Consider the following 14188-nt stretch of genomic DNA (forward strand, 5'->3'; position numbering starts at 1 on the left):
CAAGGAGGCTATGGACAGACAGCCCTGCCTTATCTGCTACTGACAATTCCTTCGCATACTACATATTTTGACACAGACCATCTCTGAGCAGTCCTAGGACATACCGATGGGTGTTTATGACTGGTACCATTTTCATATATTTGGGGGGGGATGAGGGATGCCCTACACAGTAAGAAAACAGCACTGAAACAGAACAGGAAAAGGCTAGTTCGAATAGTCCCAAGTCTTCAAGGTCCTGGAAAGGTCAGTCTTATCTACCTCTTTCTAAAGGTTTTCACAACTGTATACAAATTTTACACTGCATTAATGATTCCCATCCCAGTGGCACAATCAGCCTACCATGGTGATCGACTAACAGAAGACTGTATGCAGAGATTAAAAAAAGCAGCTCATATAGCTGGGTCCTACTTCACCTACCTGTCACCCACATCCACAACTCAAGGTATATATTAAAATAAGTACAGTATTATTAATACACACTGAGTAAGCAAGCAGGTGCAAGAGCACAGGTATCATTGGAAGGTCAGAGTGTGAGTGTCTAATTTATATTGCTCAGGGAAGCAGAGATAACAAGGGATGTATTTTAAGAACACTCTGGACTATAATCCTGAAGCCTCCTGAAACATATAGCAGTTAGCTGCAAAAACATCACTTCAGTGCTCAGACAGCTGTTACAGCTGAAATCTATGATATTTCTTAGAACTGTGATTAAGCGTGCAGTTCCTGCTAGTCTCCATGGAGACTGATGTTGGCTCAGCAAAAAGTCACCAAGTGTTTTAAAATAATTCCTGTTCGTTTTTAAATTTCAAAGCACTTAACTCGTTTTTGCCTATCAGATGTTATTTCCCCAATGAAAATTGCAGCAGTAAAGGCAACCAAAAGCACTAGCAAAACTACAAAAATATTTTTACAGCTCTTTTCACATGCAGCTGGAAATTAAACACCAAAACATACATAAAAAAAGAGAGAGAAAAGGAATCTCCAAAACTAGAAATCAAGCAGTCAGTTGTACAGTCTTCACATTACATTATATTTAGCTGCAAAAGAATCCTTTTTGGGATGATACAATACTGCATTCTGTACTTGGGCTTCTACAATTTAACTCTTGCCCTTTTTATCTAAAGGCTATTCCTTTTGGGAAGTACCTTATCTGACACATTCTTAATTGTCCAGTACCATAACAATAACTACAACAGTCTTCAAGCAAGAGTGCATCTTCAAAGCACCTCTCTCCTCTGTCCAGTTTTGTTTTTCCTTTAAGGAAACAGAAGATACTTCACTACAGCAGAAAACAGCAAATTCTACCTTGCACAAAAATTAACTTGAATTTAGGCTTCCCAAATATGTACATAAACAGCAGCTCACAATAGGTGCAATTGTAAAGCTCCTTTTAAAAGGTTCTCCATAAATATGGTAAGTTCAGTGGTAAAAATACTACCATGTTTACACAGTATCCACAGATAAACAGGCAAATACTGCCTAGGGTCTCAATGTAGCACTGTATTTTTTTAAACCTTAAACCTGGCCATAAACTTATATTGGTACAACGGGTTTTTTTGTACATATATACACTTTACCAGAAATCCTTAGACGGAGTTTATCTAGAGTAACTTGTACTTCTGCGTTGGAAGATTCCCAAATAATTTCACCTAATGAATTGACTTCAAAAGCTCTTTGAGATTATACCCTGCAAAAAGCTATTTAAAAAAAAAATTGTCATACAGGGTTGGTTTGGGTTTTTTTCAATTTTCAAAGAACAGCTGAAGTTGGTAGGGACCTCTGGAGGTCACCTTGTCCAACCCTCCTGCTCAAGCAGGGCCAGCTACAGCAGGTTGTCCAGGCCCATGTCCAGACAGCTTTTGAATATATCTGAGGACAGACACTCCACAGCCTCTCAGGGGAACCTGTTCCAGCCCTCAGTCACCCTCACAGTAAAAATGTGTTCCCTGACGATCAGACAGAACCTCCTGTGTTTCAATTTGGGCTCACTGCCTGTGGTACAGTCACTGGACACCACTGAGAAGATCCTGGCTCCACCTTTTTTAACCATTCTTTCAGGTATTTGTACACACTGATGAGATCCCCGTGAGCCATCCCTCCTATAAACTAAACAGTTGCAGTGCTCTCAGCCTTTCTTCGTAAGCAGTGTTCCAGTACCTCCACCATCTTTGTTGCCCTTTGCTAGGCTCTCTCCAGTAGCTCCAATCTTTCTCTTGCTGGGTAGCCCAGAATTGGATGCAGGATTCCAGATGTGGCCTAATCAGCACTTACCAATTTCAGATGTCTTCTCATACTAGTACATTTCATTTTTTTCTCCTGAACTTATCATTTAAAATACAGCTATCTGTGCTTCAGTTTATACTGAATATTGCTGTCTACCTTGACATCAAGAATTATGATCATGTCACTCTCAAAGGTTAGCAACTTCATAAACATTATGGATATTCAGTACTATTTTCCAGTATTCCATTTTTTAAGGCATTTACAAACTTAAGCTATGTAACTATGGAGCCTAAATTTTTTTCTTTCTTGACACATATGGAGGAAGAAACTATAATGATTTTCTGTTTAAAATAATCTTTTCCATAAATAGTAAACTTACACACCAGTTTCTTAAGCACAGGAGTACAATGCACTGTTGGCCTTCTGCAGCATCTTTGTCTTCATGGAAAATAAAGATAGTTTGTTTCAAATTAACTTAGGATAAATTAAATGAGAATGGTGGGCACACTGGTCAAGAGAAAATTTATTCCATGAAATAATGCCTTTTCCCCTGTTTCTTATATCACTCCACCAAGAGTGTATTTTCATTTGAAGAAAAATTAAGTGTGCTGTACACCAAGCAAAATTGTATACATCCATTTTGACACAACCAGAATTTTAATATAAAATGACCAGGATTTTGCATTATAACTCTAAAATGTTCTAAACTATAAGCAATATGTAAAACAAAACGGAATACTTTTGGTTTTGAACATTATGTAGAACCAAAGCTGACTGTATAGAAGAACTTGCTGGCATTTTACCAACGTTTTTGAGGCAGTTGAGGGACAGGTACTCCACATCAGTTAAACTGTTTTCTTACTACTTAGGTTACTGACCTCACTGGAAACAAGAAGCCAAGACAGGGAAAAAAAAACACAACCAACCCCAAAACTTTAAAAGTTTAAATAATTCTGATTGTTACTCGATTAGTCTGCTTTGTGATAGGAATGATGTTTTTTCCTTAGCAAGAACAAAAGAAGTGAACATGACCTCCTGAAAAAATTCACTGAAATAAATGCTCTAGTTCAAGGCACTAAACCCACCATTTTTCACACTTAGCAAAAACAAAAAAATATCTCTCTGCACATATTTTTATTATTTTTCCCTATGTATGACATTAATTCATAAATAGTAAGATATTAAATAGTAATAATTCAATTTTTAAGTTGTGAACAAAAACTTATCTGTGATGCAGTGGATGCTTAAGCACCAAGTTTAAAATAATGCCACTAAACTAACCCAAAACACAAATAAAATTCATCTCCCTGTCTAATGAGGTAGCTACAAGAAGATACCACCTTACTGGCCTGGAATTGACAGGGATAATACAGCAAGTTAAAAAGCACCAGTGAGTATATCAGGATGACAGCTTACCTAAATTGTGTCGTTTTGTCTTTGCGTGCTCGTGAATATGTTTCTTTGTAAAACAGCCAAAGAAGACACAGTAGAGGCAAGAATGGAGTCTGTTCAGGTGGGCACCACACATATGACAAATGCACGACTTTGCCTGAAATAGAGAAACGGACACAGAATGTGAGTAACAGAAACATATCTCCCAGTCCAGCTAAACAGGCGTAGACCTAACGGCTTGCTTTCCCTTTTACTCGGTGCCTTTTGAACACTGCGGACCCGCAGGGGAAACAGTTCTACCCCCATCTGACAAAACCACCAATTAACGAAGAGAACTCCTCCATTCATCCAATACATTTCCAAGTCTTGATAGGGAGCAGGTCTCATCTAAGAGCAGACAACAATCAACCCATTTACAACTCTCAGCCTGTAGTTTAATGAACATTTCAAGCAGGGGTAAGCAGGCACTGCTGCTAAAATACACAAACAATCCTACCATTCCCTCACTCCACCTGGGCATTTCTGTTCCGTACCAACCACGTACCAGCAGAATGACCTGCACAGCCACGTCCAAGCCAGGAGAAAGATGTGTTTGAAATGAACCTGCATCCAGCTTAGTATGAGCCACGCAAACATTCATTGCTGGTGCAAAACCTTTGGGCATTATGGCTAGCGCAACATGGGCTTAACATTACAACAGCACAGTTGCTGATTACCAGGGGAGCGAGGTCTCGATTCACCTGTTCTTGCTCAGTTCTTCAGAATGGCCCCCCCACCCACAGTCCCTACCTTGAAGCAATGGGCTTTGCTGCTCAACAGCCCCTTCGCTGAGCTGGTTCAGCTTGCTAAACTGGAAGTTGAAGCTAGACTAAAACTAATCTTTTGTCAGGTTAGTAAGTTTGGGGGGCTGGTGGGAGATGGAGTAGACACAGATGAACATCAGAGCTCAGGGAAAGCAGAGAGGTAACAGGGGTGAAGAGGCAGGAGTTTCGGGTCTTGGGACCACAACAAGAACTCTGCTGTTTCACAGCACTGAGCTCCTCGATCCACTCAAAAGCTGTAATATAACTTGACCATGAAAATGTTTGTGGGTATATGGACTTTCATTTCTCTGCTGGGAGATTCTGCCTGATTCATTCATTAGATTTCTTTATACCAGCCCACGAAACAGTGGTGCAACATCAAATCCATACCAGTCAAAGAGTTACAGAAGTCACTTTTGCTACTCTCAGACTGGCTTTGAATCAAGTTTGGAAAGCAGCACGCTGACTATTCCCCACAGCGACCCACAATGGGGAGGTATGTGATGAAAGTTACCACAGTTCATCGGAAATTAATAAGCACGTAAGCCTAACATGATGGTTTGCATTCCTATAACAACACATTTTAAGAAAGCAGGTGTGGAGAAAAAAAAGGCAATTAAAAGGTTAAGTAGACTTTTTGACTATTAATCATATTTGAAGCACTCTTTAAGCCAACAACACACAAAACTTTCTCTTAGCATTAAACTTGGGTACTTCAACAAATCTTTTGAAAAATTACTCTGTCTAGTAAGAGACTTAAGAGTTTGAGGAGTAAGTCTTTTATTAACACTGAAAATAATTCAGGTCCAATATTATCTGATTGGACGATACAGACAAGAATTCACTTTTCATCTCAGACAACAGCAACTGCATTCGGACATATGTTTAAGACTAACTGAACTTCTGTAATAGTTCAGACCGACAGAGATCACTTAACAAAGGTATGCCTTATTTTATAGGCTAATCTGAAAATACTATTCCTTTGCTTGTCAATACAGAAGCACCTTTTATTCTTCATATTAAAAACTAAGAATCAGAATTACTAAAATACTAAACTGTCATCTAACCCAGGCAGTGCATTTCATCAAAAGTAACCCCCAAAGTTCTTAAGTAATATTTGCCCAGTCTGCCACAACTTAAAATTAGTGCTGAATAAACGATGCACAATCCTGTTCTCCAGTCTGGCATTTTTCTTTCAGAATACTTATGGCTGTTAAAAAATAATCAACAAAGAAGCCTGCAATATGCCGCACCCTGTAATTTATTTTCAAGCTTCTACAAATTAAGACTTAAATCCTGAATCTCACGTGTTGTGTATTCAAAGTTCTCCTAAGTTCTGTTAGATGAGAATAGATCGGTTGAATCAAAACTCCACACACCTACAGAAAGAAATATTTTAAAGTAGGACCAAAAAAAATTCACCACCACCAGCACAATTTCCATCTTTAGAAAAATACTGCAGAACTGTCAAACTGTTGCCTAAGAGTCGCTCTTTGGCTGCAAAAGCTAAATAGGATCGGCCTATCTGTTAAGATTGCTGCTATGACAACAACGCTAGCAACTAGCTATTTTACTTAGCCAGCTAAAAATAAATCTTTTAGCATTAAATGTATTGTAAACAGATGACATAACAAGCATGTAAAAACCAATCATTTTAGGCCAAAAGGCAGAATATTCATACCTTGAGAGCTTTTATTTCCATTAAAGTTAAGAGCAATCAAAGAATGTAAAAAAAAATTTAGTGGCAAGTTAAAAAAGAAGTTCAATCACTTATTTAAAGGAAGCTATTTTATCCATCTCCTCTATTTGTTCAGTATAGCTCAAGATGGTTTTTCTAAAATTGTAAGAAAACAAGGTTAAAAGACAACAGAGTGAGGAAAGAAATCAATATCAAAAACCATAGTGGCTATTCTTAACTAGATTAGCTGTCTCCTTTTCATCTGTCTGCGCTTTTAAACAATTTGCTAACTTAAAACAAAGCTGCCACCCTCCCACCCCACCCCAAATAATCAAATTACTTTGTTTCATAATACTCCCACCCCTGCTCATATCTCTTGAGGCTACAGTCTAAGATGAAACAGAATACTGCAAATGAGTAATCAAAATCAGTCGGATCCATAAAGTCACATGCTTGCTTTAAAACACAACTTTTTTAAAAAAGCAAGTTAGGTCTTGCTTATGGTCTAGATGCTTTAGGGAAGTCAACCAGCATTTCAGCTGCAGAATCAATCTGTCACTTCACCTCTTCTCTGGGATGTCCTCCTAGGTACAAGAACACCCCTTCCTCATCCCAAGACATAAATGCAGATTCTTCCCCTTCCTCCATAGCCTCTTCCATTATTATTCTGCTTCCCCCATCATTTTATTCTGCTCCCTACTTGCTTCTCCCCTTTATTCTCCTCACCCTCAAGTACTCCAATCTCCATCTTTCACCCTGTTCTCCCTCCCCACACACTCAGTCCCTCATCTTATGTACCCAGCCAAGTCTTCCTTCAGTCCATACTGAACCTCTGTCTGTCTATCCCCTTTAATTTTGCTTTGATACACTAACGAACCGCACACAGAAAACAGAAGAGGCTCTGAGCATTTTCTCTCTAGAAGATTATAATCAGTTTTTTAAGTGATAGAAAACTGTAAAGAATGGTCCCACACAACATAAATGGTGTATGCACACATACACAGGAACTGACAACATTTCTGACAAAGCTACAGGAGTGAGCAACATTAGGTATCCCAATTCCCCCTTCAGTGTTTTTCCCTCTACTAATCTCCTTTATTGCTACTAATACAGTGGTAACTCACACGCCCAGACCCCCAGCAATGGTTCTGTACCTTCTTGAAAGGAGGTTTAAACAGCCTAGCAAGTGAGGGTGTAAAAATCTAGTGCACAATACACAACAAGGACCTGGTTGTAATCACCTGTAACACAGGTCAATAGAGTGCCATCTCTAAAAGGCTACATGCTCTTGATTATTGTTAATAGCTATGATATGAAATGAGTTAAAAAGAAAGCAGCAGGCATCAGTAGGTCAAATAAACTAGACTGCTGACACTTCAAGTCTTCCCAAATTGTCAGAACAGCTCATTATTAGTTTACCATCCTACCATCAAAACAGCAGTGGAAAAAAATTAATGCATCCAGCTGGCATTGTTTTCCCCTAGCAGTTGTCTGCCCGACAGTTCCCATTCCTGGTCTCCTTTCCTGGCCCAGCTCAGGCTCCACTTAAAGCAAGAAGGTCACGCTGGGCACGTAGCGTCAGTTGGTCCAAAAACCTACAAACCTATTTCAACTTCATATAATATTGGCTCCTCAAATCACTGAACGGCAGTTTCGAGTAGCAATACACCATCCCTGCAAAGCAAACCGTGTAGAAAAGCAAGAGGCATACAATAGACCTTAGCTACTGCAAACCGTCCTTCTGTACTTCCAACTATTTCAGAAGTAGCTTTAGAAGCTCATTTTTTATTTAATTGTACATGAGAGGAAAACATCTTTTTAAAGAAGTTTTCCACCAGGGTACTTAAGGAGTCTTGCCTCTTATGCTCACACTAAATAAATCAAAGCACTTTCAGAATAGAGCTGTTGTCAGTTACAAGCTTATAAGCCAAAGACCTCCTACCTTTCACAGTCTGCAAACCAGATTCACCACAAAAGTTCATGGGAAAAGATGAACTAGGTAACACTAACAAGACAGTGGGAGGATTGGGAGGTTAAAAGACCGTAAGGAAGGTGTTGTTACACTGTACGTGTTCACAAGTAACTCAAAGAAGCAGATTCTTAAGGTACTCTTAAAGCAAATACACTAGCTATGGATCCCTGCAAGTGTTTGATCGTATACAAATTCTTAGCATTAGGAAAGTAAAAGTTTCCCAGAACAAATCTGCTTCTATTTCCCCACCTTTTAAAGTAAGTTTCTGTGTAAAACATTTGCACACATCAGAAACAAGAGGAGAAAGTATTTAATTTTCTATTAAGTTATCATCATTACTGAAAGTCTTTGGGGGGGGTATGCTTCACTTGCCAGCGCAAAACCAAGTCTAATTCTTCAGAACGAACTTTAATCTCAGTCTACTCGGATTAAGGTGTTTGTTGTGCAGCTCTAAATATGCCTACCTACAGAATACAGGTGCATGGGGGAAATTCTCCTTCCATGCATAAGTTTGTCACCATAATCTGCCTCGTTCTCAAAAAAGAAGCATTTGTGCTCCAGAAGCGTTACCTTCAGCTCAGACAAACTATTCCTTACAAGGTAGTACTTAAGTGGACTTGAAAGAAGGTGAACTCCAGGCATAAGGAGACACTGAAGAGTCCCACTCATGGCTGTTGGAATTTTGAAGAAGGATTTCTGTGAGAAACCTATTCCGCAGTTAACCTTGGTACAACCACCACAGCAGTTATTAGGGCTAGCAGCTTCTCCTGCCTAAAAGTCACTTGCCCAGAGCCTTCGGAACCTGTGACAGCTCCTGCAATAAAAACTGCTTTCTTGAATCCTTAATCCATTACAGACACATGAACAAAAGTGAAGAGACCTATTTAAAGTTTGCAGTGTTCATTAGTTTAACAGCAGAATAGGGGAAAGAAAAAAAAACTCAAACCCAGAAAAGTCAAGAGACTTTTGACTGAAACTTTTCAGATATGAAGTGCAAATGCCCTCACTGGGCCACAGATTAAGACATTTAAGGGAAATTTAAGCATTTTCTCACATGTTCAGAGTTCCTGGTCTTAATATGAACATTTTGGGTATAGTCAATCCTCTTTGTCAATTTTTGCCTCTCCTATTCACCTTGCCAGATCTAGACCATAGCCTAGGCACAGACTTTTTATTTTTATTCTTATCCATCCGTGTTGCAAACAGTTGTTGTCCAAATGGAATACAGATGCAGCAGCGCATGTTGAGTGACTAACAGCATGCTTCCCTTAGCATATTTTTTGAAAGAAAAAAGGACAGATAATCACAAAAGGTCATCTACCCAAGCACTATTGCTTTTCTTTGCTGAAGATGGAGACCCTATGACTATTCCAACACCAGCGTTTCTTCTGCCTTGTGGGAGGAGAAAGCCAGTATTAAACCACAGCTGACAAGATTTATTACTCCTGAGTACTCTCCACACCTCAAGAGTAACAAATTTAGGTCAAATCTGTCTTATGACATTTCTATCACTTCTTAGTCTACATTTACTTCAAGATTCACTGTACTACTTTCCTACGGCAGGCATGCCACAGACCCACCATCCATTAGTACAGTGGCTGGGATATTCAATAAATTTAAGTAATTAAGACTTCAAAGCATTGTTCTCAGGTTTCAAGAAACAAAAAGAGGGAATTGATTCTACAGTTCTCTGTGGTATGGCATGTAAGTCACTCTTCCACATGCTGATAGGATGATTCAGAGTTACTCTGAGTCAGCCCACATTTCTGACACATCAGCTTTAAAAGAAAAAAAAAAATCAACTTAAGTACTGTTCACTCACTTCCTGCAGCCAAGCCTTAATTATGGTATCTTCTGATTAGAAATGTCAATTATTCTTTTAAAAGAATATTCCATCAATACTGTAAGTTTTGTTTCCAGCCCCACTAAGGTTGGGGTACTAGTAAATGTTTTTTATTAGCACTAGCAAAACTGTGCGCTAGTTACAGATTTTTGTGGTTTGGTAAGCGTTCAGGAAGTCACCTTAAAAAGCAGCCAAGTACAGGTAACTTCTTAAACTGGGTTATTCTAAATGTTTGTTTAGACAGCAGCAGAAAAAGACAGTTAAGTATTTCAGCTCTATTCAATGGCAAACATTAAACCTAAGGCGCATGCTCTGCACCGCTGTATTTGCTGGCTCCCATATTGCCATCAGGTGCGATAGAGAGAAGACATCTACACAGCTTTCCTAGTCTGAACAAGACGTTGTGCTCATATGGTCAGAGCTGAAGTTTGAAGACAACAATATCACAATTTATAATTAAAGATGAAATAACTTAAGTTGTTAAGTAACATCACAGTTCTCAAACTGAGTGTAAATGAAGTACACCATTATGACCATCTGAGCAGCTTGCTGTCCTTCTGTAGATCAGATTAACCCATGGCTAATTCCAACGAATCCTATTTCTGCCTGTAAGTGAAAAAAGGTGGAAGAGGGGAAATGAAAGTACCAAACATGCTACAAAAGATGCTAGAAAGCAACTTGAGGAAACTTTTTTTTTTCTTCCAAACTGCTAAAACTTTTCCATTACACCTTATTCAATGTGCTGTATCCCAGCAAGGGCATAAACTACCTGCCTTTCGATAAGGCAAAGCAACATTTTCATTAAACGTACCTGGTTCCAACCTCAGAATCATTTTATCTTAATTTAACCCTGATTTTGAAGAAAGATTAGTTGCACAGTACTAAATGTTTTCTGCAATTCAAATTCTGAAGGCAGTTCCCCCCCCCCGCCCTTTTTTCTTAGGTTGTTTTTTTTTCCCCCCTCCTATCTTCATGGAAGACACACTAGCAACCACACAAGGGAAACGAGACTTGCAGTGTTTGAGCCCAATATCAGAATATTTTGAATAATCTGCTTAATTAATACTTTTTGGTCTGAAAGTTTTAAAAGCACACTAATCCTATTCCTTTTTCAGTTGTATTTTTTGGTCTTGACAAATTATCTCAATTTCCTCATCTGGCAATGACAAGCCTCTGCCAAGTGTTCCGTGGTGCTCTGATGCCAGGCTGACAAATTCTCTGGAGGCTGGGGAGAACGGCGAGAATTAATAAAGGAGCCTGAGCTACCTTCTGCAGGAGTGACGGCTTGCCACAACAGCAGTGTGGTTAACCCACCAGGAACCAAAGCACAGTTGGCAAAATATTTTGATTGGACCAGGATCCCCATCCACAGAAATAATAATGGTAGAATGGAGGGTTGGTTTTTTTTTTTTAAAAAAAAAAAAGGAACCAATTACTTGTTTCCAGGTCTTCTCAAATGTAAAATTAACCACAAAAATGACTGTGGAAGCCTGGCAGTATTTTGCCTTGTCTCTTTGGACATAGTGAACAATTGTTTTTATCCTCTGCTCGAAGGGTGGGAAGATGATGAGAGAGGTACTATGCTTTCAAGAGATAGTTGAACACCAGAAAAATGCTCTATACAGAAGTGAATTGTTAGTAACAAAGAAAGAACACCAATCCAAAGACAAGACACAAGAGGAACATGCAGGTAAACTCTTCAAGTTCACAGGGCATAAACAATAGAGGGGCTGTTTCATAACCTGCGAGAAAAGAGGCCATCTATAAAAGCATCTTCTAGACACATCAGCTGGAAGCAACAACATTCAGAACAAGCCTGAAAGGACAACAAATATCTTTTGAAATAACACTATCCGTTCTGCTGAAGGATGAAAAATCTGAATTAAGTTATCCCAGAAACTTTCACGAAGCAGGTATTATCCCAGCATTCACTGACTTACGAATCAATAGCATTCATTTTCCTTCTCCAAACTGTACCACAAAATGGGAATGGATATTACTGAGCAGTTCTAGAGCACAGTGAGTAGTTACGTTAATAACTCATTTGCACGGCAGTAATGTTCCAGCACTAAATAGGCAGGGGTTCGTTCCCTATCACTGTTAAGGAAAATACGGGTAACTTTTCACTAAGCAGCAGTTGGAATAAGATGCAGTATAAGATAAGGAGACTCATTGATCTGACCTGAAAGAAGCAAGTTTGAAATAGCTTTAAGTCCAAAAAAAAAAAAACCACAAAACCCCCCCCCCAAAAAAAGATGGATAGCAAACAGGTTCCACACATAAAGCTTTAAAAATGCTTCTATACATACTAAGTGTCAGATAACATAGTAGGTTTTTAATGACTCAACATGCTTTTCGGAATTCTTGAGTGCATTAATTTAGAAAATAGTGTTAAATACCATTTTCCACTGTGCCCAATCATATTATAGCTGCTCTGAGACCAGGGAGAGAGAGAAGAGAAAAAAAAAACAAAAAAACCCACTGAAAGTCATTTCAGAGAAGACAACCTCCTTTCCCCGCTTCTTGTCCACAAATACTGGATTAATACATACAAAGATTGATCTATAGGAGTCAGAAAAGCCTTCCTAGAGCCTTCCAGAAAGAACCAGACCTCTTGAGGACAGATACTTTAGTCCTGATCTACTAAAAGTAGTTGCCAACATTATATGCTGTTATACACTAGGATCACCCTATCCTAAAGCAACCTTTCCCATTCTTAAGTGAGCTACTTCAAGTAACTTTTTCCCAAGGATTCCGAACTAGAATAATGACTTGCTTTTAATGTGATCTTTCATTCAATAAGATCAAAGCTCCAATGAGGCTCTGCACTGAATGGCAGGATGGAAAACATCAGTGAACTCTTCTTTGTCCCCTTCCTACTGGGAGGGACTGGTTTACACATTCTGCTTCATCTCATACAATTTGCACCTAACATATTTTTCTAAACTAACACAGGTGACTTCAAGCTGATGAGGAACACTCACATAATTTGTTCCATTGGCTCAGTTGTAGGTGGAAGCATCTCCAACAAGGGGCAGTGACACATTTAGAGCAACTGCAGCTGTTTGAGCAGTAATCACACCTTCCTGCTCTAAAACAATTAGACTATGCAGCTGGAGAGTTCCTTCTATCGACAGTCTGTGCTATCTTACACTTGGAATGTATGTACCCTGAAGGGAATTACAGTTAAAGCTCCAACACACTAAAGTTAAGGCATTATATGTACAGACAATACTCAGGAGAGAGGCAACACATTATTCTGAATCAACTCTGCAACAAAGACATGTTCTTAAATGAGAACAATGTTGTAGCCAAAGTCTATCCAAGCTCCAAAAACACAGGTTTGGTTCAAGGGCTCTTCAAGCACTGCAAGTCAATCTAAAACCAGAGAACGTTGATGAAATTAAGAATTGTATTTGGAGGTGAAACAGATCTGACTAGTTATCATTGAACCTCTATATACAGATTTTTTCCTGCTCTCCTTACTCTGGATGATGTATCATGCCAAGAGCTGGACATTAAATCAGATTTCCATTATTTTTATTTAATATTTTATTTATTTTATTAATATTTTATTAATAAATATATTTTATTAATATTATTATTTTATTTATATTTTTATTATTAAAAACCCCTAACTTTTTCCAATTTTGTTTCACACAAAATTCCACAGCAGGTACAAGGCTGAAATGAAACCTGGGAGGAAAAAGAAGTTGCACAACTTAAAAGACAGACAGCACAAGCTAGAGTGGAAAATAGGAGGATGCTCTAAAGATGTAATTTTGGTTTTCCCATATATAGTCACAGTAGTAAAAAGCTGTATTTCAACAAGAACAAAGCAATTCTCCAGAATTCAAATTACTATGCTGAAATTGCTTATTTGCTTCTCTTTTGGTAGGTGCTCACCCCCACCACTAGCATTTACAAGTCTAAATGATTCCTCAAGTACTCTATAAAAGACGCATTTAAGAGCCTATTGTGTTTTAAAACCATTTAAATAATGGATCTTGTTCAAATCGCATGCCCTTCTATAGTAAGATTCTTTTAAAAGCAAAAAGCATATTTGCCTTGTGAAAACACGTAAGCTGCTTAAGGTTCAAATGCTGTCTCTTTCCCTGAATATATATGCGTGGATATGTTCTGTGTGTTGATTTTTATCTACTTCCTGCAATGCACCACTGCAGTAGCAAATTTCACATGAGAACAAGGGGCTTGCCAATACCGCAGTAGTGTATTCTAAGATCTAGTGCAAAATCTATTACTTTACTTCACCATTC

General features: G+C 38.6%; 1 protein-coding gene across 2 annotated transcripts in view; it reads right to left on the bottom strand.

Moving 5' to 3' along the window:
• The window catches only part of USP22 (ubiquitin specific peptidase 22), a 110764-nt gene that overhangs the window by 66179 nt on the left and 30397 nt on the right, over positions 1-14188 (bottom strand). For both annotated transcript variants that reach the window (XM_059826247.1, XM_059826246.1), the window contains exon 2: positions 3640-3772. In XM_059826247.1, the coding sequence (XP_059682230.1) occupies positions 3640-3751 (112 nt within the window). In that variant the 5' untranslated portion in view covers positions 3752-3772. The remainder of the gene's footprint in view (positions 1-3639; positions 3773-14188) is intronic.

This window comes from Gavia stellata, chromosome 18, assembly GCF_030936135.1.
Source record: "Gavia stellata isolate bGavSte3 chromosome 18, bGavSte3.hap2, whole genome shotgun sequence".
In the NCBI taxonomy this organism is placed as follows: Eukaryota; Metazoa; Chordata; class Aves; order Gaviiformes; family Gaviidae; genus Gavia; species Gavia stellata.